Below are 27,334 nucleotides of genomic sequence, written 5' to 3' on the forward strand. Positions count from 1 at the left end.
ATGTCCCAAAGACTGGCGGATCGTATCAAACAGCATGTTTGCATCGGGCAGTGTACAGATCGCACTCTATCAGCCCGTGCTTGCAAAACTCAAAACACAGTTTCCAATATTAAATGTGATTCTGCGATCGGACAACATTTGCTAAATAATCCTCAATGTGCGAAGAATTATGCTGACAGCCAATTTAAGATTGTCAGTCAGGCTTACAGTGTGGCGCATTTGCGTGTATTAGAAGCTACATACATTAATACACAGGGCCCTGTTCTTTGCAGATGGAAAGAACATGTACATATATTGCGCCTGTTTCTGCTAAACAAAATAAGTGACAGCCATTTGTGGACTCATTCCTCAGGGCAATGCCTTGACCAATCAGGGTCAAGTTGCCTGGTTTAAATTTCAAGCAATGCTTGACAGTTAACTGTCAGTCACCATCAGTGGTGCATTCTTCATGGCAATGCTACTTGCCGACCAATCAGTCTCTTCACATACAGTATAAATTGTTATTTTTCTCTTATATTGGTATTCTTGCAAGCGTCCTGATGAGTGCAAGATGAAAAGCTTAGACATGTCTCCTGTTTCAGCAATATTCAAGTTCTGTACTACCAAGCAACCATTACTCACCTTGTTAATGCTGTTTATGTGAGAGGGAGAAACGTCTGAGTGAAATTTCAGTCCTTCAAATCCAACTGAAATTTAGCTTTTATGAAGAAAATAATTTTTTTTAGTAGGGTTGGAGTAATGGTATAGCAGAGAATATAGCAAAAAGACAAGATAAAAACAATGAATGAAGATTTGAAAACTAAAATAAGAATTGCTTAAATTGAAATTCAGAACTTGTCAATTAGCATCTTCAAGAAAAAAATGCCTTGGTATCAATTGGTAGACAGGTGGGCTGTTCTGTATTCTGAGGCGAGGGCTGATATATCATAAGCTGTAAGGAGGGAGTTTGGAAAAGGAAGTAGGGTTTTTTTGGAAAGGCTGGGAGCGGAGGGTTTGCAGCTGGTCATGGAAGTGGTTGACGTAAGTTTGGAGGGTTGGGGAAACACTACTCTTCATTTAGCCCACAGACAATGCTGGAAAAGTGCTTATCTCCTGGATTCAACAGTCCTCACTTCCATTAGCTGCTGGATTTCTCTATGGCTGGGAAATGCCACTGCCAGGGTTGAATCAAAATTGGAGAGAAAATGTGAGGCCTGCAGCCTCATTAAAATATTTAAATGTATGACCGACCTCCTGGGTGTGGATTGGTTACCCACCCCATCCCCCTCCTATTAAAACCAGAAGTGGATGTTTTGGAGGCGGGTTGATTTTTTTTTTGTTTGAAATTTTTAACAATTTAACTAGCCCATTTTTGAGGGTTGAAATTCCCCCCAATGTTTCACGTGCAATTCTTGCCCAGTTCCAGCATCAACTTAGCTTGCTTTTAACTTGACATATTGTTTAATTCCAGCGTCTTATGTATTTTCCAAAAGCTTGGTTAAAGTGTGTGTTTAATCAGGGAAGGGAGGGAGGTAGAGAAGCAGAAAGGTTTGGGAAGAAATTCCATAGCATAGGGCCCCACACAGTTAAGGCACAGCCATAAATAGTGGATGAAGTTGAGGGAAGATGAACAGAAGGCCAAAGTAGGAAAGAGGTTTTTTTTTGGTAGTGTGTTTGTAAGGCTGGGAAAAGTTACAGAGATGGGGAGAAGAATGTGAACACCTGGTTGAGAATTTTAACTCTGAGGTTTTTGGAGGACTGGAAACCAGTGGAGGTCAGCAAGGATAGTGATGATGAGCAAGCAGGATTTGGTCTGGGATGGGAAGTAGCTTGCTGCATTTTGGGTGAACTGGTATTGGTGGAGGATTGGAAGAGAGAGAGGAGAGCATTGGAGTAGTTTAGTCCAGAAATGGCATGGCTGCGACTTTCCCTGACAGATGTGTAGAGGCAGGGGCAGTGGTGGTGGACACTACATAGCTGAATAGGTATGGAGTTGGAATCTCAGCTTGGGACCGAATGGAGCGGTGAAGTTGTGAGCAATCTGGGTCAATGTGAGATTCTTGCACTAGTTGGAGGTAAGGTTGGGGGGAAAGAAGAGATGTTTAATGAGGTGGTTAGATGTGGAGAAAAGAAACCATGGTTTCTCTTTGCCTAGTGGAGTATTCTTGTGGTTGACCTTCATAGTTCCAGAAAAAGTAACACAATATATACCCAAATTGCAGCATAAATCAATATTACTTGGAGAGATTAAAGCAAGGAGTTGTGGGAAAGATAGACGTGGAGTTGGGAAGTGACAGCATATTCAAGGACTTTGGAGAGTAAAGTGAGATTGAAGGTGGGGCAGCAGTTTGCAAAGGCAGGTGGGTGAATTTTTTGAGGGGGGAGAGTGATGATTGTTTTGAAAGGAAGGGAGACAGCAGCTGAAGAGTGAAAAACATTTATAACGTTGATCAGCATGTGGCCAAGGAGGGAAGTCGAGCGATTAGCAGTTCATTGGGAATGAAGTCAAAGGAGCAGGAGGTGGAAATCCTCGGCAAGATAAGCTTAGATATTATGAGGGAAATGAGAGTGGCTAGAGAAGGACATGGGCTTGTGGCTACAGCAGAGAGGGCATCGCGGGATAACGATAGGATTCTATGAGCTTCTTGCACTTGTTAAGGGTGCAGGAGGTAAGGAAAATGTTCGTCAAGATGGTTGGTGGTGGAGAAAAGAAACTGCCTTTGTCGTTGCCTAGCCCATCCTTTGGCTCCTCAGATACTGAAGCAGTCCATGTCCAAATGCAGCAAGACCTGGACAATAGCCAGGCTTGGGCTGACAAGTGGCAAGTAACATTCGTGCTACACAATTATCAGGCAATGACCATCTCCAACAAGAGAGAATCCAACCATTGCCCCTTGATGTTCAATGGCATTCCCATCACTGATTCCCCCACTATCAACATCCTGGGGGTTACCATAGACCAGAAGCTGATCTGGACTAGCCATATAAATACTGTGGCTACAAGAGCAGGTCAGAGGCTAGGAATCATGTGACGAGTAACCCATCTCCAGACTCCCCAAAACCTGTCCACCATCTACAAGACACAAGTCAGGAGTGTGATGGAATGCTTCCCACTTACCTGGATGAATGCAGCTCCCACAAGACTCAAGAAGCTTGACACTGTCCAAGACAAAGCAGCCCGCTTGATTGGCACCACATCCACAAACATTCACTCCCTCCACCACCGATGCACAGTAGCAGCAGTGTGTACCATCTACAAGATGTACTGTAGGAATTCACCAAGGCTCCTTCAATAGCACCATCCAAACCCACGGCCACTATCGTCTAGAAGGACAAGGGCAACAGATAGATTGGATCACCACCACCTGGAAGTTCCCCTCCAAGTCACTCACCATCCTCACATGGAAATATATCGCCGTCCCTTCAACAATCGCTGGTTCAAAATCCTGGAACTCCCTAACAGCACTGTGGGTGTACCTACAGCACTGTGGGTGTACCTACACCACATGGACTGTAGTGGTTCAAGAAGGCAGCTCTCCACCACCTTCTCAAGGACAACTAGGGATGGGCAATTAATGCTGGCCCTCCCAGCGAAGCCCACGCCCCATGAATGAATAAAAAAAAAGTAGGATTTAACTGTAGCCAACCTTTATAGGCCCGAAGAAAGAAAGACTTGCATTTATATAGCACCTTTCACAACCTCAGGATAGCCAAAGCACTTTGCAGTCAAATGAAGTATTGTCCAATCACATAACTTTATGAACATTGATTTGATCCATTATTTTAAAAGCAAACGTGCTTCCTTGTGACAAGTAGTAGTACAAAATTGATTGGCTAGCTGCTGTGGTTGAGTTTGCTGTTATATTGTTGGAATATATTGCACCTGATGATGACAAATAATGTCATTCTGTATCCTGTCAGCATGTAACTTGCCCTAACAAACTTGCCATGTCTAAGGGCGACTTCTGTAAATAAGTTCGTGGATTCTTTAGCAAACTTGTGTATTACATGTTTTCAGGTTTAACTGGGAAGCAAGTTTATAGTTCATAATTGTCCAGTAATTACATTTTGATTTCACATCCTGCCAATTATTTTGCACAAATACCTAGCAAAACATGATGATAAGAGTGCAGAATTGGACTTGATCTTTCACAAAGCCATAATCTTTCTGATTTTAGAATTCCATATGCAAAATCTTGTTTTGATTAATGCGGATCAGGAGTTTGCTTATTACATATTTTGTTGAGACTTCACTTTCAATTTATTGCATCTCTTTGATTTAGGTCACAAAAACAGTACATGTAGCTCTTTCTGCATTGAAATTACAGCAGGAAAAAGGCTGTTTCATCCAACCACTCAACATTAGTATTTTCCCCACACCAACATTAGTGCTATTCCAATTTGTCGTCCCTATTCTCAAATCCGCAATGCCTTAATTTCCTTTTCCTTCAACCATTTATCTAATCTATTATTAAATGTTGACATGGTCTTTGCTTAAGTTACCAGTGCTAGTGATACATTGCAAGGGACGATAAATTCCTGCCACTTGGCGGAATTCCTACTTTTGGTTCACGGAATTCTGCCCTTTTTAATTTTTTTCCACTGTTTGTCTGGCTCCAGGGAGCTGTCACTCACCCGGTCTTTCTTTAATCTGCTGCCAATCTAACACACTTTCTATGATTGGGAGCTGCAGATGTGCCCCCAGTAGCTGTTGCTCCTGCCTGCAGCCGTCCTGCACAGGGTCATCTTCCTTGTGCTGCCACCACTGTGGGGGTTGTTGCTGTTGGACAGAGGGGAAGTGGGGCTGATGCCGTGGAGCTGTAATCTAGTGTAGTCTAGGCTTTGGGAGGAGGGGGGTGTGCCTGAGTGGGCGCAGAAGCAGGGCTGGGGAGGGTGGGGACCGAGGCTGGGGTAGGAATGGGATGATCCTGGGATCTGGAACCTGGGGTTTGGGCCCTAACAGCTTCTCTCCCACATCAGTCAATGTTTTATCAAGGTTTAGGATTTGAGTTTAATTTATAAAATGTTCCCCTTTTTATCTATCCTCTTTATTGCTCCTTTTCTACTCCAGCTACCCCACATCCAGGCAAGGTGGAGAAATCCAGACAGTTGGGAGGAAGGCAAAGGAGGAGGGGATGAATGAATGGGGGTAGGTGGGAAGGGTGAGAAGGGTTGAGTGATTGGGGATGGAGGGCATGAGTTAATGTGGGATGGTTGAGTGGAGATGGCATGGTATAAGTGAGTGGAGGGCTGTGTGCATTGGGATGGCGTGAATGAGTTGGGAGCTGAGTGGAAAGGGAGGGGTGAGTGAGTGAGTGGGCGACTGTGTGGAATTGGCAAGCATGACCGAGTGAGTTGGGGTTGAGTGGGCTAGGAGGACGTGAGTGATTTTCATATTTTTTTATGATGTATTATGTGTTGATCTGTAAAATATGAGCTTTAATAATAACATGCCAAGTGTAACTATGCTGCTTTATTGCTGTTCTGTTTTTGCTGGCATTTGGTGTCGCGTTAATTTTCAAGAGTTATGTTTTTATATATATATTCGTCCCTGGGATGTGGGCATCGCTGCCAAGGCCAGCTTTTATTGCCTATCCCTAATTGCCCTTGATAGGGAAGTGGTCAGTTAAAATGGGATCACCTTGGACAATAGTTTGTGAAGCATTGCTGTAGTCCTTTCCTTCACTGTGCGTGTACCTAAAATCCAGCAAGGTCATTTTCTGTTGTTAATGTGAATTTCATCTTGTATTACATGCACTAACTGCATTGAATGCTGAGGTCACTTTGGTGATTTTGTACAATTGCATTGGCCTGCAGTCTTGATGGTAACAGATGGTAACAAAGGGAAAACTAATGTTTCTACCACTTGAAGTCCAATAATTCCACCCATTTTAAATGGCCCAGAAGCATTTGCATTTCACCATAGGTTATAAGAAGTGCTATAATTACATGATTTCTTATCTGAAAAATTTTAAGACATTTTTGTCTTTGGTCATTGATTTCATACTTTTTTATCTTTAGCCACTCTTGCCGCTGCATTCCAAAGCCTCACAACCCTCTTTTTTAAAAAAATGATTTTCTGCTCTGTGCTGAATTTAAGTCCATTTAATCTTAGATCTAAAATGAGGGGACATAGGTATCATCAGTCACTGGAAAGACTTTTGTCTACTGTGTCCCATCCCTTCAAAATTTTTAACACCTCTAACAGATCACCCCAAATCTTCGCAGTTCTAATGAAGCCAATCCTTGTCTATTGAATTACTTTGTACAGTGTAGTGTTTTGAAATAGGATTGTAAACCTTAGGTTTTTCAGTTTGACTGATTATGTACTTTACAAGCACTGATGCTATAATGCATCTGGAGATTAGTACATATGCTGCTAATACTCTAGCTGGAGAATTTGTTTGTTTCAACTCTTGTCGATACCATGCTTTTTTTTTTGCTGCATCACCTCTAGATGGTTATCTGGATTAGAATAGCAAGCATCAGTCTTATGTCAAAAGGTGGCTGCATTCTTGTTTGCTGATCCCTCTTTGGTAATACCTCTGTTGCTAAATTCCAAAACAATATTAGATGCATTCTCAAAAAGGGACTATAATTGTTTGTGAATGATCACTGGAGGAATGTGCAAGCTCCATCCTGGAATAGAGGACCTTGAGTTAATCTGAGCACTCTGCTGTGCCTCATGCTTTGATTTAACTATGCTTTTACCCATATATGAAACTTACGCATTCCTATACTGCAGCTATGTGATGGAAGGAACCGCCAAAAGTGCTGTCAACACAAAGCAAGTAGTGTCTCTTAAACTGAATTATAGTTCAAGTAAGATAGCTTGCATTGTACATATACACATTTATTTGCATTGTCAGGACACCTCATAGAATTTAACACTCAATTCATTACTTTTGAAGTCACTTTTAAGTAGGCAAATGTGGCAATCAGTTTGTACAGAGCAAAGTCCCACTAACAGCAATGGGATAAGTGTCTATTTAACATGTTTTAGCAGGGTTGCTTCGAGGGATAAATTCTAAACAAAACAATTTTTTGGCTGTCATGCAATCTTTTATTTCACTCTGAGCAGGAAGATTGTTCAGTTTAATGCTTGTCTGCAAAACAGCATCTCCAACAAGTCATCTCTGAGGACTGTACTGAAATATCAGCCATGATCATGTATTGAAGCTCTAGAATAGAGCTTGAGCTCTCAACGTTCAGACTGAGGCAGGTTGCTACCTCTGGGTCAAGTTGGCGCTTAATAGGTTGCAAGATTCCTACAAATAATTAATTAATTACTTCAGATCAGTTATTCTATTCTTGTATTCTGTTTGATTTGGAAATGTTGATGTGACTGAAACCCACTCTGTTCAATAGAATAACTGTCAGCTGTTTTGCCATAGTGCTCGCAAAGAGAATTGATCAGTGTTCAAATTAGTGATCTGATGTCCAATTTGCTGTTTTGAAGATGCATGCCATCCTTCTCCATAATTGGACTCTCTCCTTGACCTACCCTCTCTTTTTAAAAAAATATTCTTTTACTTTTTCCTTGTAAATGCATTTTCTGTTTTCTTTTATAATATCTTTGTATGTTCCTTTTAGCACCTCTAATTTCTCTCTCCTGAGGAGTGAGCCTTAGCTCAGTGATAGAATTCCTGCCTCTGAGCTGGAGGGTTGTGGGGAAAATCCTATTCCAGATTTCCTTGTGATCTCACATAAAAACAGGTCTTCATTACAGAAAAACTTAGAATTCAATTTTCTGGATGTAAAATGCAGGGGAAATGAGCTGCCTCATGTGCTATTGGGCGTGGGAGAGAGAATAATTTACCCTTTCCACCTTCCTACTGCAGTTTTTTTGTTCTTGATGATTGTGTTTTGTATTAACTTATATATGGCAATGCCATTGCAGATAATATAATGGTGCTTATGCTGACAAACTGATATGGCAGTGGGACAGTTAGTGACCAGCTGCTTGTCGATCATGTTCTCATTGGAAATATACCATTTTCTGGAACTGGCCTGAGAATTCATTTAGAGTAATGCAGTGTCTTTAGATAAAAGTGTTCATAGAAGTCCCATTCTTTCTGTTAAATTAATGCATTTAGGATATAATTTTAACTACAATTAGTTTCTGCACAGTGATATCTCTGACTTCTGGAGATGCTTGGAAAGTTTTGGAAAGATACTGGGCTTTAGTAGGCTTTATATTAAACCACAATAAAAACAGGTTTTAGTAATGCTTCCTGGTGTTAAACTTATATAGCCTAATCTTGATTTCATTCAAACTAAGTATTGTTATTTAAATATATTTTACATCGATCCTATTACTGTGTTGCTAATGAAAAAAAATGCCTTAGTTTTTGAATGCTTAGCTTTCACATCCCATAAAATATTTATTATCAAAGATATATAGGGAACTTGGTTCTTGCTTTCTCTGACTTATCATAACCAGGCTGCAAGTTTGATCTTTATTGATGTTACCACCACAGAGAATAAAGAGAATCAGTTAAAACAAGGTACTGTAATTGGAAATACTTCAAGGAACATGGCTTCTGAAGAGAAATGTGTCAGATGGTAGATTGATTCACTGTGGTGGGTAGATTTATTGATTTATTTTTTCTTTAGAAGGTTTGGTGAATTAAAGTAAAATCTAGACCGTTTTCTATTTTGACTATGGCACCAGGGAGTTTGTGTCAAGTGTATGTCTATATTTTATTAATTAACTGACAGAATTTAATTTATTTTCTTTTAGGGAGGGAAGACAGTGACGTAGTGGTAATATCACTGAACTAGTAATCCAGAGGCCCAGGCTAATTCTCTGGGGACATGAGCTCAAATCCCACCATGGCAGCTGGTGGAATTTAAATTCAATTAATTTTAAAAAAAATCTGGAATCATCAATTGTCATAAAAACCCAGCTGATTCACTAATGTCCTTTAAGGAAGGAAATCTGTCATCCTTACCTGGTCTGACCTGCATGTAGCTCCACAGCAATGTGGTTGACTCTTAATTGCTCTCAAGAGCAATAAGGGCTGGGCAAAAAGGGCTGACCTTGTAGTGATGTTCACATCCCACGAGCAAATGCAAAAAAAGCAATTTTGATAAGTGTGAATAATTGTTTACCTTTAATAATTATGATTTTAACTGTATTTAGTGATAGTAGTAAGTGTTTCCCTCTTGTTCAGCAGTTGGTGATTCATTTTTCCACCATTTTTCCTGGACCACTCTTTAGGAGAAGTGCAGTAATGCTGCTGGTGGCTTGCCCACCAGTTTCACTTTTTCCTCTCTCTTCTTTACTCCTTTTGAGGTGATCCCTGATGACTTGCTTCTTTAGATTGCGTACCTAAGTTTTAAGAACTTGAATCCTTTATATTTATACAGGAATCTATTCAAGGCTGAATTAAACAGATTCTTGATCCACAAGGGGGACACACAGGAAAACAGATTTAAGGCCACAATCAGATCACCAATGATCTTGTTGAATGGCAGAGCAGGCTCGAAGGGCCGAATGGTCTCGTCCTCCTCTATTTCTTATGATATTAGAGATTTCTCTCTTTTCTGCATCTCCATTGGTGTGCTTTCCACACTTCAATAAATGCTGACCTTGCCAGTGACACCTGCACCCCGAGAGCAAATTAAAAAAAAAAACTCCTCTGCCTCAATCCAGTAATCCTGTCTATTGGATGAATATTCTCTCTGAATGCTAATGCTACTCCATAAAAAAGTGGGATTTCAGAAGGGCAAGTTAGACTGTGAAAGGGAAGGAAGGGAATTAGCACAGAGGCAGGGACAGAGTAGGGGGCTGTTTTGAGACCGCAAAATCTGGAAGGATGGTTTTCTCTCAGGTCCTGACAATTTTAATGGCAGGATTTGATTAGCGTTTTATTTCATTGCTTCCCAGCTGCAGCCAACCAGATTGAGAGGCTGACTGGCTGTCAGCGGGTAGGCCTTTGGCATCAGGCTGCAGCAGGGGAGTGGAGAGGAGGGAGAGAGTGATTGGAGGCCTTGAGAGGTAAGGGGGTGGGGATCAGGGGCTTTGGGGGAGATTTGAAGGAATGGTGGTGGTGGATGTTGAAAGGGCCTCATCATGGGACAAATCTGGCAAGTGCTGCATCCAGCAATTAAGTGCTGAATTCAGCCCTCTCCTCCCTTTAACCAACAGGTTCCCAAGGCTCAGGAACTGGCTGGCCAGGGTTAAATTTAAAACAGTGGTTAATTCTGCAGTATGCAATGTCATTATAATTCTTAAGTGGCCAATCAGTTGCCCATTTCCCTGTCCTGCCTCTGTTAAAACGGGAGCGGGAGGGCTGGAGACACATTTTTAGATCTTCTACATTTTTACATGCCACTTAATCCAATCCTATCTGTTTTTGGGGGTTAAAATACCCCCATTGTATCAATAAAAGAATTGTCTTGTGCATTGAGTTCCGTTTTAGTTATATTGATATTAAATAACTTCAGGCCTCAGTAGTTATTGCTAATTCACGTTGGCAGCAATGAAAAAGTGACTTAATTTCCTTTCCTCCCTGGCAAATTGACGTAAGACTTTGTGCACCTGGGAGTGTGAATGCAAATCCTCAGATCTGTGGTGATTGTCAACTGTGACATTTAAATTTTTTGCAGCGATGAGGGGCAATAAACAGATTATCTTTGCTGTTAATTATAGAAACTCAAACACGCTAGGATGCATGTCACACGGCCAAAGCACATCAAAAGATTCAGTTGCTGTGATGAAACTAAAAGCAAGTTCATCCAATCTGCCTGTATCATCCCAACCTGATGGTTGGTTTGTTCTGTGTTGTATTCACTATTTAAGTTTGTAGGGTGGTTTTATTTTGTTTCCAGTAAAGTTTTTTTTATTGCTGAAGACAAATATTGTATTATAACTAACAATTCACGAGAAACCTCCACTATTAAATCCAACCATCCAGCATAAAGAATGTATTCCACTACTTTAATAATTTTTATTGATATGTCAGCAGCACCAATATTTTTAGAACACTTCTGGTTCCTTAACCTGGGCTCATTTTAAACTCTTCTGTTTGATCAGCAAACCTTCCTTATAGCAAAGCAGATTTACTGATGTTGTCCTTACCATGCTATTATGTATCCTTGTAATATGAAACCTATATATTGAAGCTCTTCTAGTTCAGCTTGCACAAAGCTGTTGGGTTTCCCTGGTTAGTTAGCTGGAAAAATACTGTCCCTTTACATATTGGAGTTATGGGAAACAACTGTTGCAAGAACAGTTTTGTCAGGTGGCAGTGCCTCTCTCTTCTGTTTAGGAAGCGGAAACCTTTGTTCCTTTCGATTGCAGCCAGTGACCACTATGGGTGGCTGCACTGATATTGGCTCAGCTGGTTGTTTTTCAGCCTCTAGCATCTCATACTCTCTCCTCTGGATCTAATTCATTGACCGGTGGCATACCACATACTGACAACATGAGGCGTTCTTTCAAATAAATATTGTCCAACACTCCTTTAAGTGCACGTTTATACTCCATGAATTATGCAAAGCCAATGTTCTTCTTTCCCTTAGTAAATTTGAGATCTATAAGTCTATTGCCCCTATCCTATCTCTTACCAAGTCCTGTTCACCCATCACCTCTGTACTCACTTATCTGCATTGGCTCTCAGTCCAGCAGTGTCATGATTTTAGAATCCTTATGCATATTTTCAGATCTCTCCTAGGCTTCACCTTTTTCCTATCCCTGTAACCTCCTCAAATCCCACAATTCTCAGATCTGCACTTTTCCAATTCCAGTCTCTTGTACAACACCAATTTTCATTGCTCTGACCTTGGCAGCTCGGCATTCAGCTGCCTGGTCCCTAAACTCTAGAAGTCCCTCCTTATGTTTCTGCACCTCTCTCCTTTAAAGATGTTCCTTAAAACCTACCTCTTTGGCCAAGTTTTGGTCATCTGGTCCACTGTGTCCTTACTTGACTTGGTGTCAAATTTTCTTTGATAATGTTCCTGTGAAGCACCTTTGGACATTTTGCTACATTAAAGCTCTACAAAAATTCAGTTCTAGGGTTTAGGGACCAAGCAGCTGAATGCAGAGCCGCCAAGGGCGGAGCAATGAAAATCAGTGTTGTACAAGAGACTGGATTTGGATTAGTGCAGAGAATGGAGTTGTGGGGTTTGAGGAGGTTACAGAAATAAGAAGGGTAAGTGGCTTGGGGCAAGTGGGTCGGGGTGGTATGTAAATGGGTAGGGGTAGGTGGGTGAAGTTGGTAGCTGGGTAAGTGGGTAAATGCGTGAGGGGGACAGGAGGGTGGGGGGGGGCTAGGGAATAGATGGGTGATGTTGGGTGGGTATGGGTAGGGAATAGGTAGATAAATGAGTTGGGGGGAGGTGAATAGGTTTTAATAAATGCTAATTTTTAATAAAGCTTTTTTTCTTATTTATTGCTGTGAAAGTATGAACAATTTAGAGAAAAACTACCCACACATGATTGTTATGAGAGAGATACTTGATTGATATAAAGGTGGGATACTGATTAGCGGTTGGCAAGCTTCAAATCTTCAATATGCTGAAGACACTATTCTGCTTGCTATCTCCACGGAAGAGCTACAGGAGTTGGTGGATTGTCTTGATCAAGTTAACCAGAAATACAGTCTCCTGATCAGTGTTGACAAGACAAAGTGATGGGTTGAAAGATCTGCAAGATTCTGATTAACAGAGTTCAGCTAGAACAGGTTGATAACTTCTATCTTGAGTCACTCATCATGCAAGATGCAGAGTATACCACAGAAATTTGGACTAGACTTGACGAGGACCATGGCATTGTGAACTCACTTAAAAGAGTATGGAGCAGCCACTGCATCTCTATTACAACAAAAGCTCATATTCTGAAAGCCCTTATATGGCTGGTGACAATTTATGGCTGTGAAAGTTGGGCCATCAAGAGGAGTGACGGGGCTCGAACAAGAGCATTTGAAATGAAAAGACTCAGACGGATATTCTGTGTGTCGTGGATGGCCAACTGGACAAATGAGTGGATGCTCAAGAAAGCTGATGTTAAGAGGACCCAAACCTCCCTGTCACTTGCCATTTTAACACTCCACCCTGCTCTCTTGCCCACATGTCTGTCCTTGACTTGCTGCATTGTTCCAGTGAAGCCCAACGCAAACTGGAGGAACAACACCTCATCTTCTGACTAGGCACTTTACAGCCTTCCGGACTGAATATTGAATTCAACAACTTTAGGTCTTGACCTCCCCCCTCCATCCCCATCCCCTTTCTGTTTCCCCCTTCCTTTTGTTTTTTTCCAATAAATTATATAGATTTTTCTTTTCCCACCTATTTCCATTATTTTTAAATATTTTAAATATTTTATGCTCCCCCCACCCCCACTAGAGCTATACCTTGAGTGCCCTACCATCCATTCTTAATTAGCACATTCGTTTAGATAATATCACCAACTTTAACACCTATGTGTTCTTTTGTCCTGTTGTTTATGACATCTTTTGATGATCTGCTTCTATCACTGCTTTTGCCTACAACCCCCCCCACACCCCCAAACACCTTAAACCAGCTTATATTTCAACTCTTTCTTGGACTCGAGCTCAAGTTCTGTCGAAGGGTCATGAGGACTCGAAACATCAACTCTTTTCTTCTCCGCCGATGCTGCCAGACCTGCTGAGTTTTTCCAGGTAATTCTGTTTTTGTTTTGGATTTCCAGCATCCGCAGTTATTTTGTTTTTATTTATATATATATATATGTGTATATATATATATATATATATATATGATGTTAAGAGGAACTTGTTTGAGGCAGTGATATTAAGAAAGCTCAAATATTTTGGACATGTGATGCGAACAGGAGGGGTGTGTTTGGGAAAAGAGTAACTGCAAGGAAAAACACCTGAAAAACGTGCACAAGGAAGATCCTAGATGGCATGAATGGACTATATCAGAACGTGGACTTACCTCTCTATGGGACAAGCAGTGAGGGCAATGGAGAATAGATATCAATGGAGAAAGATTGTTCATAGTGCGGTCAGCCCTCAGAACGAGGGCGGAAGAAAGACAAGACAGACTTCACAGCACCTGTAGGAGCTTCCCATTGCTGTTACTACTTATGTTGAAAACTGTTTTGCAACAATTAAAGTAACTGAGTCTTTTATACTTTCCCACATTGTGACAGCAGAAGATTTTTAGCTTGCCATATTTTAATTCTTATCTTAGTTAATTTGAACTTAAAATGAAGAAAAGTTTCTTTTTTTCAACCTGTAGACAGTGATGGATTTTAAGCATCCAAATGGCCACAGTGTCGCTGTGTTGTTGCCCCGTCGTAGTCTGCTGGTGATGTCCGGCGAATCCAGATACCTTTGGAGTCATGGGTGAGTAATATACTGATTAAATAAACTGCAAAGCTTGCATAAATTAAAAAAAAAAGCTAAGAGCAATTAAAATATCTGCATTTTATGTTCTTGGCAATGAGCTTTCTTGGAGAAACTGTGAAACACTTGATATAATTTTTATCGCCTGTCTTATTATAGTCTACTTATATTGTTCAGCTGGCCGTGTTCTGGTAGCCAGCTCTAGTACTTTGCCTCAGCTGCATAGAATGTATCCACATAGAAAGTTATCGTGCTTCTAAATATAAAAAAACACTGAATCTGAAAAATGTTCAACAGATACAAGAAGCAATTTGGAGAGAGAAGACGTTTTTTGTGGTGTGCCCTTTTCTTTTTTTAGGCAGTAACCAAGTATTGTTTAGAAAGGATCAATGAATATTTATGTTCTTTCATGTTGCAAACTCAATTGGAGGTAATCTCTTAATAACACTGTACTGTACCATACTGCTGCTGGTCTGTGATGAAACTGCAGCAATTTTGCAAGCATGTCGATGGCCATTTTTAATTGTATCGTTAATTCTATTTAATATACCTGGAGATAATCAAATGTATAATTTATGGGGAATGAAAGTCATGTCGAGTTAGGGATGGTTAGACAATAGGCCATAAACATTAGTACTGCTTCAAGAAATTATAGGTAGATATTCTCATTCACTTGCTGAAATGGTAGACTATAATAAATGATTAATTAGTTTACAGCACCTGCCAGCAGTACACATGTACCATAGCAGAAAAATGAGGATGGGAACATTGAGTAATAAAGTTATCTGCCAAATTAATTTCTCTGGTTGATCCATCCAGTTTTCAGAAGCAAAGTTGGTGTCTGTACCTGATTATTTAAACATTTATTTCACGAAGTTAGCTATGACCTTCTTGGAACTTCCTTATTGATGAATCTTCTGTTTATTACTTCACTGACTTTAAAAAAAAAACCACATTCTTCCAGAATGTTCTTAGTTCTTGAAGATGAACCATTTTCTGTGATTTAAAGCATTTAAGACACTATCCACAAATATAAAATTAACTTTTCAGGGCCAGTGACGCTGTTTAGTAGTAACTATGAACTTACTACACTGTTAAACTCAGTTACACCTCACTCAACAAGGGGTAAGTTTTTCAAGGATATTTAACAATAAGGATAACAGACTAAAAGTGAAAGCTTTCATTAACTGCTTAGGGATTGCATTTTGATCTGGAGAGTCACTGATGACAATTTCTGGATTTCTATTAGGCTGTGCATGCAAGGACTCCTGAAGTTGCTGTCAGTTTCTGTATAATAAAAGAAATGATTTACTGTCATCACCGCAGCAAAATCTGGGCCAATTGTCATCTTTTTGCATTCAACAGAATTATACCTCGAAAGTTTGATGTGGTACCAGCGTCAGAGATGCAAAAGACTGGAACCATCATTGGTGACACGAGTAACTTGACCTTAAACAAAAGAGGAACGAGGACAAGTTTTACCTTTCGAAAAGTCAGAACGACACCCTGTGATTGTGGTAAGTGTTTTTTTATCTCTGATCCCTTCCAATGCTGTGCACTATTTCCTGACCAAGAACTTGGCTGGGTGATTTGATCGGAACCTCCCCTGTTCTTGGGAGTCTCAGCCTGTTATTGGGATGCATACAAAAGCAAACTAAGAAACCTCGTCCTCTTTCCCCACCACCCCCTTTAATCTCCGTTCCTTAACCCATGATGACATGTGATGCAACGGGTTGATTAGATGATCTTGATATTATTATCTGTGCTTTAAGTATAATTATATTAAGCCTGAAGTGGACTGTAAGTTAATAGACACGTGTAGCAGACTTCCAGCAAAATAATTGATTGGGTGTATATTAACACCTATTACAACAATTAGGATTCATATCTATTGCGATTGAGGGCTATAGGAAGAGTAACAGCACTATTCGAAATATTTTCACGTGCCGCAGCAGAAGGAACATATTGTTTCTTAAACTGATGGTGGTGATGAGGCAGGGAAATAGCCTGATAGAAAAATTTTGGAAATAGACTTTGTGTGCAGCAGTCTTGAACCGAAAGGGCTTTCTCACTCTGAGCTTGATGTTCTAAAGTTTCCCTCCTTAGCTACAAGGTTCAACCATCCCTTCAAGGGTATGATCAGCTCTTTATGGTGCATTGGGAAATTCTATGGCATCTACTGCCAAATTCCCTCTATCACTGCTCTGCTAACACTGCTATAGCTCATTATAGAATTTGCCAAATAATAATCCTTGAGAGGATGCAGAAGAGATTTACCAAAATAATTTCGGGGAATTTTAGTTACAGGATTAGGTTGGAGAAACTGAGGTTGTTCTTCTCGGAACAAAGGATATTGAAGGGAGATTTGATAGAGGTGTACAGGTTTAGATGAGGTAAACAAGGAAAAACTGTTCCCATTAGCTTATAGTACAAGGACTGGGGAACACAGATTTAAGGTTTTGGACAAGAGATGCAAGGGGAATGTGAGGAGGAAATTTCATATGTAGCGAGTGGTAATGACCTGGAATTCGCTGCCCACGAGGGTGGTAAAAATGGAAACAACCAATGATTTCAAAAGGAAATTGGATAGGCAGTTGAAGGAAATGAACCTGCAGGACTACAGGGCCAAACGGGGAAGTGGCTCTGACTGGATTGCTCCATGGAGATCTGGCATGGATTTGATGGGCTGAATAGCTGTCTCCTGTGCCGTAAATAAATAAGACCATGAGACAAAAGAGCAGAAGTTAGGCCATTCGGCCCATTGAGTCTGCTCCGCCATTCAACCGTGGCTGATAAGTTTCTCAACCCCATTCTCCTGCCTTCCCCCCATAACCTTTGATCCCCTTACCAATCAAGAACCTATCTATCTCCGTCTTAAATACACTCAATGACCTGGCCTCCACAGTCTTCTGTGGCAATGAATTCCATAGATTCACCACTCTTTGGCTAAAGAAGTTTCTCCTCATCTCTGTTCTAAAAGGTCCTCCCTTTACTCTGAGACTGTACAATCGGTTCCTAGTCTCTCCTACTAATGGAAACATCTTCCCCACGTCCACTCTATCCAGGCCTTTCAGTATTCTGTAAGTTTCAATCAGATCCCCCCTCATCCTTCTAAACTCCATTGAGTATAGACCCAAAGTCCTCAAGCGTTCCTCATATTGTTAAGCCTTTCATTTCTGGGAACTTTCTCGTGAACCTCCTCTGGACCCTCTCCAGGGCCAGCACATTCTTCCTGAGATACGGGGCCCAAAATTGCTCACAATATTTTAAATGTGGTCTGACCAGAGCCTTATAAAGTCTCAGCAGCACATCCCTGCTTTTATATTCTAGTCCTCTCGAAATAAATTCCAACATTGCATTTGCCTTCCTAACTACCGACTCAACCTGCAAATTAACCTTAAGAGAATCCTGGACTAGGACTCCCAAGTTCCTTTGCACTCAAGATTTCTGAATTCACTCCCCATTTAGAAAATAGTCTATGCCTCTATTCTTCCTACCAAAGTGCATGACCTCACACTTCCCCACATTGTATTCCATCTGCCAATTCTTTGCCCATTCTCCTAACCTGTCTAAATCCTTCTGCAGCCTCCCCGCCTCCTCAATACTACCTGTCCCTCCACCTATCTTTGTATCATCTGCAAACTTAGCCAAAATGCCCTCAGTTCCTTCATCTAGATCATTAATGTATAAAGTGAAAAGTTGTGGTCCCAACACTGACCCTTGCGGAACTCCACTAGTCACCGGCTGCCATCCTGAGAAGGACCCCATTATCCCCACTCTCTGCCTCCTGTCATTCAGCCAATCTTCTATCCATGCTAGTACCTTGCCTCTAACATCATGGGCTCTTATCTTACTGAGCAGCCTCCTGTGCGGCACCTTGTCAAAGGCCTTCTGGAAGTCCAAGTAGATAACATCCATTGGCTCTCCTTTGTCTAACCTGCTTGTTACCTCCTCAAAGAATTCTAACAGATTTGTCAGGCATGACCTCCCCTTGATAAAACCATGCTGACTTTGCCCTAATTTACCACGCACTTTCACGTATTCTGAAATCTCATCCTTAATAATGGACTCTAAAATCTTACCAACAACTGAGGTCAGGCTAATCGACCTGTAATTTCCCGTCTTTTGCCTCACTCCATTCTTAAACAGGGGGGTTACATTAGTGATTTTCCAGTCTATGAACCTATAATATATTTCCAGTCTGAAGAATATTTTGTGTTTTAAGTCTCCTCAAGGTGAGGAATTGAATATTTTTTTCTATGTTTGCCAGGCAGTGCCAGCATCCAGCACCACTAGGTCAGATTTGTTTGTCAACTAAGCTAAACTGACAATCAAATCTCCATCAAAACATCCTATCTCTGGAATAGATTGGACAACTTCACAATGAATTAGTAACGAGGATGGGAAATGAACATCTGAGTGAGAAGTGGCCTGCTTGCATAGGATCGAGGCTGGTTTATTTGTCTGCAGGTGGAGGAAAAGCACAACGCTTTACAATTAATATTGCATTGATTTTTTGAAATAGTCGATTGAAAGAAAAATTCTGTTTAACCACAGATTGTTACAATTTGGAACAGCTGCTTATGTGTTAACTGAAATGTCCAGAAGTTTTAAAAATGTGATTTTCTTTTAGTTCTAAATCCAGATGTTTAAATATATTCAATTTGATTTGATAAAAGATTTTCTACTCTTATCTGCAGCTTACCCAGAAGTCTGTGACAGTCAGAATAGTCGCAAGTGCAGGGATCCCTCACCATCAGTCCCAAGTAGTGATGGGGATGCATCAAAGCTTGAGCACAAGTATGTGCATGATGTCTATGATGAGATTGCTGGGCACTTCAGCAGTACCAGACACACCCCGTGGCCTAAGGTGACTGAATTCCTGAAAGCACTGCCAGCTGGAGCTTTTGTGATTGATGTTGGTTGTGGAAATGGCAAATACCTCAGTGTGAACAAGGAGGTATTCATGGTAAATATATGTTTCTTAATCTTCAAATACAAAATGGTTGTTTAACTTTTGAATTTTTAAATTAATTTAGCAGAAACTGCTTTGAGCATTGGTTACTAAGAATAGGTTCACAGGAAAAACAAGCTTTTTAAATTTTACAAGGGCAGTGGGCTTGGTGTTTGGCATTTCTGATGGCCTATCACTCTAAACTCCGCTAAACACCTATATTTCTAAACCATTTCTTGGGCTCAGATTCAATAAAAGATTTCCACAGAATGATAGAAAATACAGCAAAAGTGGAGGCGATTCAGCCCTGGTCCCTGTATTGGTGCTGATGCACTCTCCTGTAATCCATTTCTCCAGACTGTTTTCCTTTCCTCCTTTTTTAAACATTTATCTCATTCCTTTTAAATGATGGTTTAGTTTGCCTCCAGAGCTACATAATGAAGTATGCCATAGTCTAATAGCCATAAATTGAAGGACTTCCTTCTCCTTTCCCACTAAGTTCTTCCAGTAGGAATCCTTAGTCTGTGTTTCTATTTATCCACAGGAAGATCTCCAGATTTAACACAGTCATTTGCTGGTTTCTCCTCTCTCTCTGCTCAGCTCGCATTCACCACGCTGCTGCCATTTCTGGCTCTGCAGAAAAACATAATTCCTCCATCCAACCCATTCCCCAGTCTTCCCCTCTTTATTTCGGTCCACCACACCACTGCCTACAGTAACATTTTTGACCTGCATTTATTATTTTTGTTGTGCACTGCTTGTACCATTTCTAATATAGCCTTTATTTCAGACTGTTAAACAAGGCGGTGTTGGCTAATGTATTCTGAGTTCAGGGAGGGTATTTGTGTTGCGGCAAACATGGGGTTAATAGTTTAATACCACGCAAGGCGAAGGCCATTTTGTCTGTGTGTCAGACAAATTATCTGTTACCACAGAATGTGCTACAGGACTGATAGAGCATTGAATGTGTTGTGTATCAGAGTCAATAATGCTTTGAGCTCTGCATATTAAACTTTCAACCATACTTGTTATTTAGATCAGGATACAATTGATTATGAAAAGTATGTGGCTCATCATAAACATAGCGTCTGTAGTGTCAGGGGCTTGAGGAGCTTCATTGGGCTAGAGGCCGAGCTGCAGACACTACAATGCATCAGGGAGGGAGAAAGTTACTAAGGCACTTTGTTCAAGACCCCCTCAGGTTAGGGTCCTCTGATTTGGTCAGTGGCCAGGGACAGGAGAATATGACTGTAACTGAGGCAGGTAAAGGAATCGAGAAGGCCAAAGTGGAGGAGCCCTCAGCCCTTGCAATTGTCCAATCATTTCAAGGTTCTTGCTGCTTCTGGGTACAAAAGCAGGAGTTGCAGGGTGGATGAGCGAACTGACCATAGCACCGTGGTACAGGAAGCCTTTCAAGTGGGGGGGAGTTAATGGGAATTTAGTGGTAGTCAGAGACAGCATAGCCGAGGAGATTGACAGTTTTCTGCAGTCGAGAGTATGAGTCTAGATGGCCATGTTGTCTATCCAATGCCAGGGTTCGGGACATCTGCTCAGGCCAAGAGAGGAACCTGCAGTGAGAGGGGGAGGATCCAGTTTTTGTGGTCCACATTGGTACCAACAACATAGTTAGGACTAGGAAAGAGGTTTTGTTCAGGGATATGAGCAGCTAGGGGCTAAATTTAAAAAGCAGAACCTCAACGATAATAATTTTGGATTGTTGCCTGAGCTTCGAGCAAATTGGCGTGGGATAAGTAAGATTAGAGAGATGAATGCGTGGCTCGAAGACTGGTGTGGGGAAGTTGGGTTTTGATTCATGGGTGCTGGGGTCAGATATAGGGAAAGTGGGAGCTGTACTGTTGGCACAGACTTCAACCTGAACCTTGTTGGGACCACTGTCCTGGTGAGTCATATACCTGGGTGGTGGAGGGGGCTTTAAACTAAATAATGGGGGTGAAGGGATAAAGTGGAGGAGATGTAGTAAATCAAAACAACAAGGTTATATAGACCAGGGTAGTGATTTGAGTAATGATAACCAGATTGTGGCAGGAAAAGATAGACAAGTATAAACTTAGGAGTGCACCAGCAACTAAGGCCAGAGATTGCAAAAATGGCAAAAAGACAATGAAAGGCTCCATATCTGAAGGTGCACAGCATTCATAGCAAAATTGTTGAATTGTTAGCATACATAGAAATGAATATGTATGACCTGCAATGAGCAATGAGACAGGATTAATTAATAGTCTCATGGTAAAGGAGCCTATAGATGACAATGATCATAATGTCTTAGAATTTTATGTTCAGTTTGAAGGGGTGAAGAATGGATCTAAAACAAGTGTTTTAAAACTGAATAAAGGTAATTATAAGGGTATGAAAGCAGAGCTAGCTATAGTGAACTGGAAAACTAGTTTGAAAGATAGGACAGTAGAGATGCAGGGGCTGACTTTTAAGGAGATATTTAATAATTCTCAGCAAAGATTTATCCAGGGAGATGGTGGCTTAGTTGTAATGTCACTAGCAATACAGAAGCCCAGGCTAATGCTCTGGGGACGGGTTCAAATCCCACCACGGAGGTGGTGGAATTTAAATTCCATTAATAAAACCTGGAATTAAAAACTAGTCTCAGCAATGGTGACCATGAAACTATCTTTGATTGTTGTAAAAATCCTACTGTTTCACTTAAGTCCTTTAGGAAAGGAAATCTGACATCCTTATCCGGTCTGACCTACTTGTGACTCCAGACCCATAGCAAAGTGGTTGACTCTTAACTGCCCTCTGAAATGGCCTAGCAAGCCACTCAGTTTAAGGGCAATTAGGGATGGGCAACAAATGCTGGCCTTGCCAGCAATACCCATATCCCATGTAATATGTGGTAATTGTTGTGCACACCAAATCCTAGAGGGAAACTTAGCTGACAGGTCATACCTTTTTATATATTCTGAAAACAGGACCCTGCTCTCAGTAACACTGTTGGAATTTTAAAAATTAAAAATAAAAGTTTTATTAACAAGAATAAAAGAAAACTTAATCACACAATGTTACAGTTACACAATTAAGTTTAACCTTACGAAACATTCCGCAAAAAGACACTCTATTTGGTCAGACCTACAAGTAAATGCCTCTAGGCAACACTCCCTTATAAATGTTAACTATAAAAGAAATCCAGAAATTTCGCACAAAGCAAACTGCTGCATCTTCAGTAAAAGTATACCTCATGACCTCTACCCCATCCACTCTGTGGTGGAAGCCAATTTAGAATAAAACTGCTTGTGGCTGCCCAAGACTCTTCTGGCTTGACTGGATGATTGATTCAACTGCACCCCCTCTCAGCCCTAAGCAAACGGCTCCCAGCTCAGCTCTAGCTATCTCTAGCTAAGTTTTTTTTTATTCATTCATGGGACGTGGGCTGCGCTGGCTGGGCCAGCATTTATTGCCTATTCCTAATCGTTCTTGAGAAGGTGGTAGTGAGCTGCCTTCTTGAATCACTGCAGTCCCTGTGGTGTAGGTGCACCTACAGTGCTGTTAGGAAGGGAGTTACAGGATTTTGACCCAGCGACATTGAAGGAATGGTGAGTGACTTGGAGGGGAACTTCCAGGTAGTGGTGTTCCCATGTATCTTGTCCTTCTAGATAGTAGTGGTCATGGGTTTGGAAGGTGCTGTCGAAGGACCCTTGGTGAATTCCTGCAGTGCATCTTGTAGATGGTACACACAGCCGTCACTGTGCAACGGTAGTGGAGTGAATGTTTGTGGATGTGGTGCCAATCAAGTGGGCTGCTTTGTCCAGGATGATGTCAAGCTTCTTGAGTATTGTGGGAGCTGCACTCATTCAGGCAAGTAGGGTATATTCCATCACACTCCTGGCTTGTGCCTTGTAGATGCTGTACAGGCTTTGGGGAGTCAGGAGGCGAGTTACTTGTCACACGATTCCTAGCCTCTGACCTACTCTTGTAACCATAGTATTTATATGGCTAGTCCAGTTCAGCGTCTGGTTAATGTTAACCCCCAGGATGTTGATAGTGGGGGATTCAGTGATGGTAATGCCATTGAACATCAAGGGGCAATGGTCGGATTCTCTGTTTTTTGGATATGACCATTGCCTGACACTTGTGTGGCGTGAATGTTACTTGTCAGCCCAAGCCTGGATATGGTCCAGGTCTTGCTGCATTTGGACATGGACTGCGTCAGTACCTGAGGAGTCATGAATGGTGCTGAACATCATGCAATCATCAGCGAACATCTTCACTTTTGAGCTTATGTTGGAAGGAAGATTATTGGTGAAGCAACTGAAGTTGGTTGGGCTGAGGACACTACCCTGTGGTGATAGCCTGGAGCTGAGACGACTGACCTCCAACCACAACCATTTTCCTTTGTGCCAGGTATGATTCCAGCCAGTGGAGAATTTTCCCCCTGATTCCCATTGCCTCCAGTTTTGCTAGGGCTCCTTGACACCACACTGTCAAATGCGGCCTTGATGTCAAGGGCAATCACTCTTATCTCACCTCGGGAGTTCAGCTCTTTCATCCATGTTTGAACCAAGGCTGTAATGAGGTCAGGAGCTGACCAAACTGAGCTTCACTGAGCAAGTTATTGCTAAGCAAGTGCCGCTTGATAGCACTGTTGATGACCCCTTCCATTACTTTATTGTTGATGGAGAGTAGACAGATGAAGTGGTAATTGGACGGATCGGATTTGTCCTGCTTCTTGTGCATTGGATATACTTGGGAAATTTTTCATATAGCTGGGTAGATGCCAGGGTTGTAGCTGTACTGGAACAGCTTGTCTAGGGGCACATCAAGTTCTGAAGCACAAGGCTGAAGACTGGCATCTGTGATGCTTGGGATCTCCAGAGGAGGCCAAGATGGATCATCCACTCGGCACTTCTGGCTGAAGGTTGTAACAAATGCTTCAGCCTTACCTTTTGCACTGATGTGCTGGGCTCCCCCATCACTGAGGATGGGGATATTTGTGGAGCCTCGTCCTCCAGTGAGTTGTTTAATTGTCCATCACCATTCACGACTGGATGTGGCATACTGCAGAGCTTAGATCTGATCCGTTGGTTGTGGGATCACTTAGCTCTGTGTATCTTGCTGCTTATGCTGTTTGGCACACAAGTAGCACTGTGTTATAGCTTCACCAGGTTGACACCTCATTTTTAGCCAAGCCTGGCGCTGCTCCTGGCATGCCCTCCTGCAGTCTTCATTGAACCAGAGTTGATCCCCTGGGTTGATGGTAATGGTAGAGTGGAGAATATGCCGGGCCATGAGGTTACAGATTGTGTTCAAGTACAGTTCTGCTGCTGCTGATGGCCTACAACATCTCACGGATGCCCAGTTGAGTTGCTAGATCTGTTCGAAATCTATCCCATTTAGCACAGTGGTAGTGCCACACAACATGGTGGAGGGTATCCTCAATGTTAAGGGGGACTTTGTCTCCATAATGACTGTGTGGTGGTCACTGCTACCGATACTGTCATGGACAGATGTATCTGCGGCAGGCAGGCTGATGAGGGCGAGGACAATTTTTTTTCCCTCTTGTTGGTTCCCTCATTACCTGCCATAGACCCAGCCTGGCAGCCATGTCATTTAGAACTTGGCCAGCTTGGTCATTAGTGATGCTACCGAACCACTCTTGGTGATGGACATTGAAGTCCCCCGCCCAGAATAAATTCTGCGCCCTTGCCACCCTCAGTGCTTCCTCCAAGTGGTGTTCAACATGGGGGAGCGCTGATTCATCAGCTGAGGGAGGACAGTACGTGAGAACAGGAGGAGGCTTCCTTGCCCATGTTTGATCCGATGCCATGAGACTTCATTGGGTCTGGAATCGATGTTGAGGACTCCCAGGGTAACTCCCTCCCAACTATGTACCACTGTGCTGCCACCTCTGCTGGGTCTGTCCTGCTAGGACATACCCAGGGATGGTGATGGTGGTGTCTGGGACATTATCTGTAAGATATGATTCCGTGAGGATGACTATGTCAGGCTGTTGCTTCACTAGTCTATGAGACTGCTCTCCCTATTTTGGCACTAGCCCCCCAGATGTTAATAAGGAGGACTTTGCAGGGACAACAGGGCTGAGTTGCCGTTGTCGTTTCTGGTGCCTAGGTCGATGCCTGGTGGTCCGTCTGGTTTCATTCTTTTTTTGTGACTTTGTAGCGGTTTGTTACAACTGAGTGGCTTACTAGGCCATATCAGAGGACGTTTTAAGAGTCAACCACATTGCTGTGGGCTGGTCTGGAATCACATGTAGGCCAGACCAGGTAAGGACGACAGATTTCCTTCCCTAAAGGGAGATGGGCTTTTACAACAATCGACAGTGGTTTCATGGTCATCATCAGACTTTTAATTCCAGATTCTTATTGTATTCAAATTCCACCACCTGCCGTGGCGGGATTCAATTCCATGTTCCCAAAGCCTTACCCTGTATCTCTGGATTACTAGTCCAACGACAAACCACTGCGTCATCGCCTCCCACTGAGCTCTCCTCAGTAACTCTAAAATACCTTTTTCCCCTTTCATCTCTGGTTACATTGTTCTCACACCTCTTTGAATCTCAAATCCTTCTAAGTATAAAATCTTTTATGTCCCTATCTTGTCTTTGCTTTTGGGTCAATAAAATATAATATTCCCACTGTGATTTGCCTTTGGAACTCCTGTAAGATGCAATCATGTTTCTTGTTACCTCTGACTTCCCTTTGATGTTCATATAAACTCTTAACATATCTAAAAATGCAAATATTAGATATAACCTATTTACTTGTCCCTCAAGCTTAACACCTCTATCCTTTTCATGTTTCAAACACCCCAGACAACCTGACTCCTATCAACCCCTGTCCAGCTTAATTAAATCTCTCTCACACACACGTGCACACACACAGCCTTGTTTTTACAGAATAACACAATATTCTCCCAAAATATTAAAAGAAAGATCTATTCTCACACTTGAAAGAACAAGTAACTCTGTAAGAAAGAAAGATTCTTTGAGAGGGATGCATCATTCGTGGTTGAATAAAGTAGTAAAGGATTATATCAAATTGAAAGAAACACTGTGCAAATCTGCAAAGATATTAGTGGCAAATCAGAAGATTGGTCAGGTTTTAACAACCAGCAAAGAATAGCTAAAAAAAATTATAAAGAGAGAGAAAGTAGTGTATGAGAGAAAGCCAGCTCGTAATATAAAATTGGATAATAAGAGTTTCTACAAGTATTTAAATAGGAAAAGAGTAACTAAAGCTAGTGAAAGTCCTCGAGAGAGTGGGTAATAGGGAATTGGCATGGAAAACAAGGAAATGACAGAGATGTTGAACAAGTAATTTGTGTCTGTCTTCACTGTAGTAGGCTTAGAAAACTTCCCAAAGATACTTAAAAATCAAAGGTGGTCAAGAGGGAGGGACGTCAGACAATCAGCATCATTACAGATAATGTACTGGGAAAACTATTAGATCTAAAGGTGAACAAGTCCCCAGGACTAGATGGTCTGTCTATTAAAAGAAGTGGCTGCAGAGATAGTAAATGTATTGATTATAACCTTTCAAAATTCCTTAGATTCTGGAAAGGACCCAGTGGATTGGAAAATAGCTAATGTAACACCTGTATTCAAGAAAGGAGGGAAACAGAAAGCAGGAAACTGCAAGCCAATTAGCTTAATATCATTTGACAAGGTACCACATCAAAAGTTACTACACAAGAGAGGAGGCGGTGGCGTAGTGGTATTGTCACAGACCCAGGAGAATTCTCTGGGGACCCGGGTTCGAATCCCACCATAATGGTGGAATTTGAATTCAATTAAAAATCTGGAATAAAAAGTCTGATGATGACCACAAAACCATCAACAATTGTCATAAAAACCCATCTGGTTCACTAATGTCCTTTAGGGAAGGAAATCTGCCGTCCTTACCTGGTCTGGCCTACCTGTGACTCCAGCCCCAAAGCAATGTGGTTGACTCTTAAATGCCCTCTGAACAAGGAAAGAGAACATGCTGCAGGGGGTAACAGATTAACATGGTTAAAAGATTGGTTAGCTGAGAGGAAGTAGCGAGTAGGGATAAATGGGTCTTTTTGGTTTGGGTTT

General features: G+C 41.6%; 1 protein-coding gene across 1 annotated transcript in view; it reads left to right on the forward strand.

Annotated features, from left to right (window-relative positions):
• The window catches only part of alkbh8 (alkB homolog 8, tRNA methyltransferase), an 80,875-nt gene that overhangs the window by 41,900 nt on the left and 11,641 nt on the right, over positions 1-27,334 (forward strand). The window contains exons 7-9 of the mRNA XM_041199855.1: positions 14,209-14,315; positions 15,681-15,832; positions 19,016-19,284. Coding sequence (XP_041055789.1) covers positions 14,209-14,315; positions 15,681-15,832; positions 19,016-19,284 — 528 coding nt within the window. The remainder of the gene's footprint in view (positions 1-14,208; positions 14,316-15,680; positions 15,833-19,015; positions 19,285-27,334) is intronic.

This window comes from Carcharodon carcharias, chromosome 11 (genome assembly GCF_017639515.1).
Source record: "Carcharodon carcharias isolate sCarCar2 chromosome 11, sCarCar2.pri, whole genome shotgun sequence".
Taxonomy (NCBI): Eukaryota; Metazoa; Chordata; class Chondrichthyes; order Lamniformes; family Lamnidae; genus Carcharodon; species Carcharodon carcharias.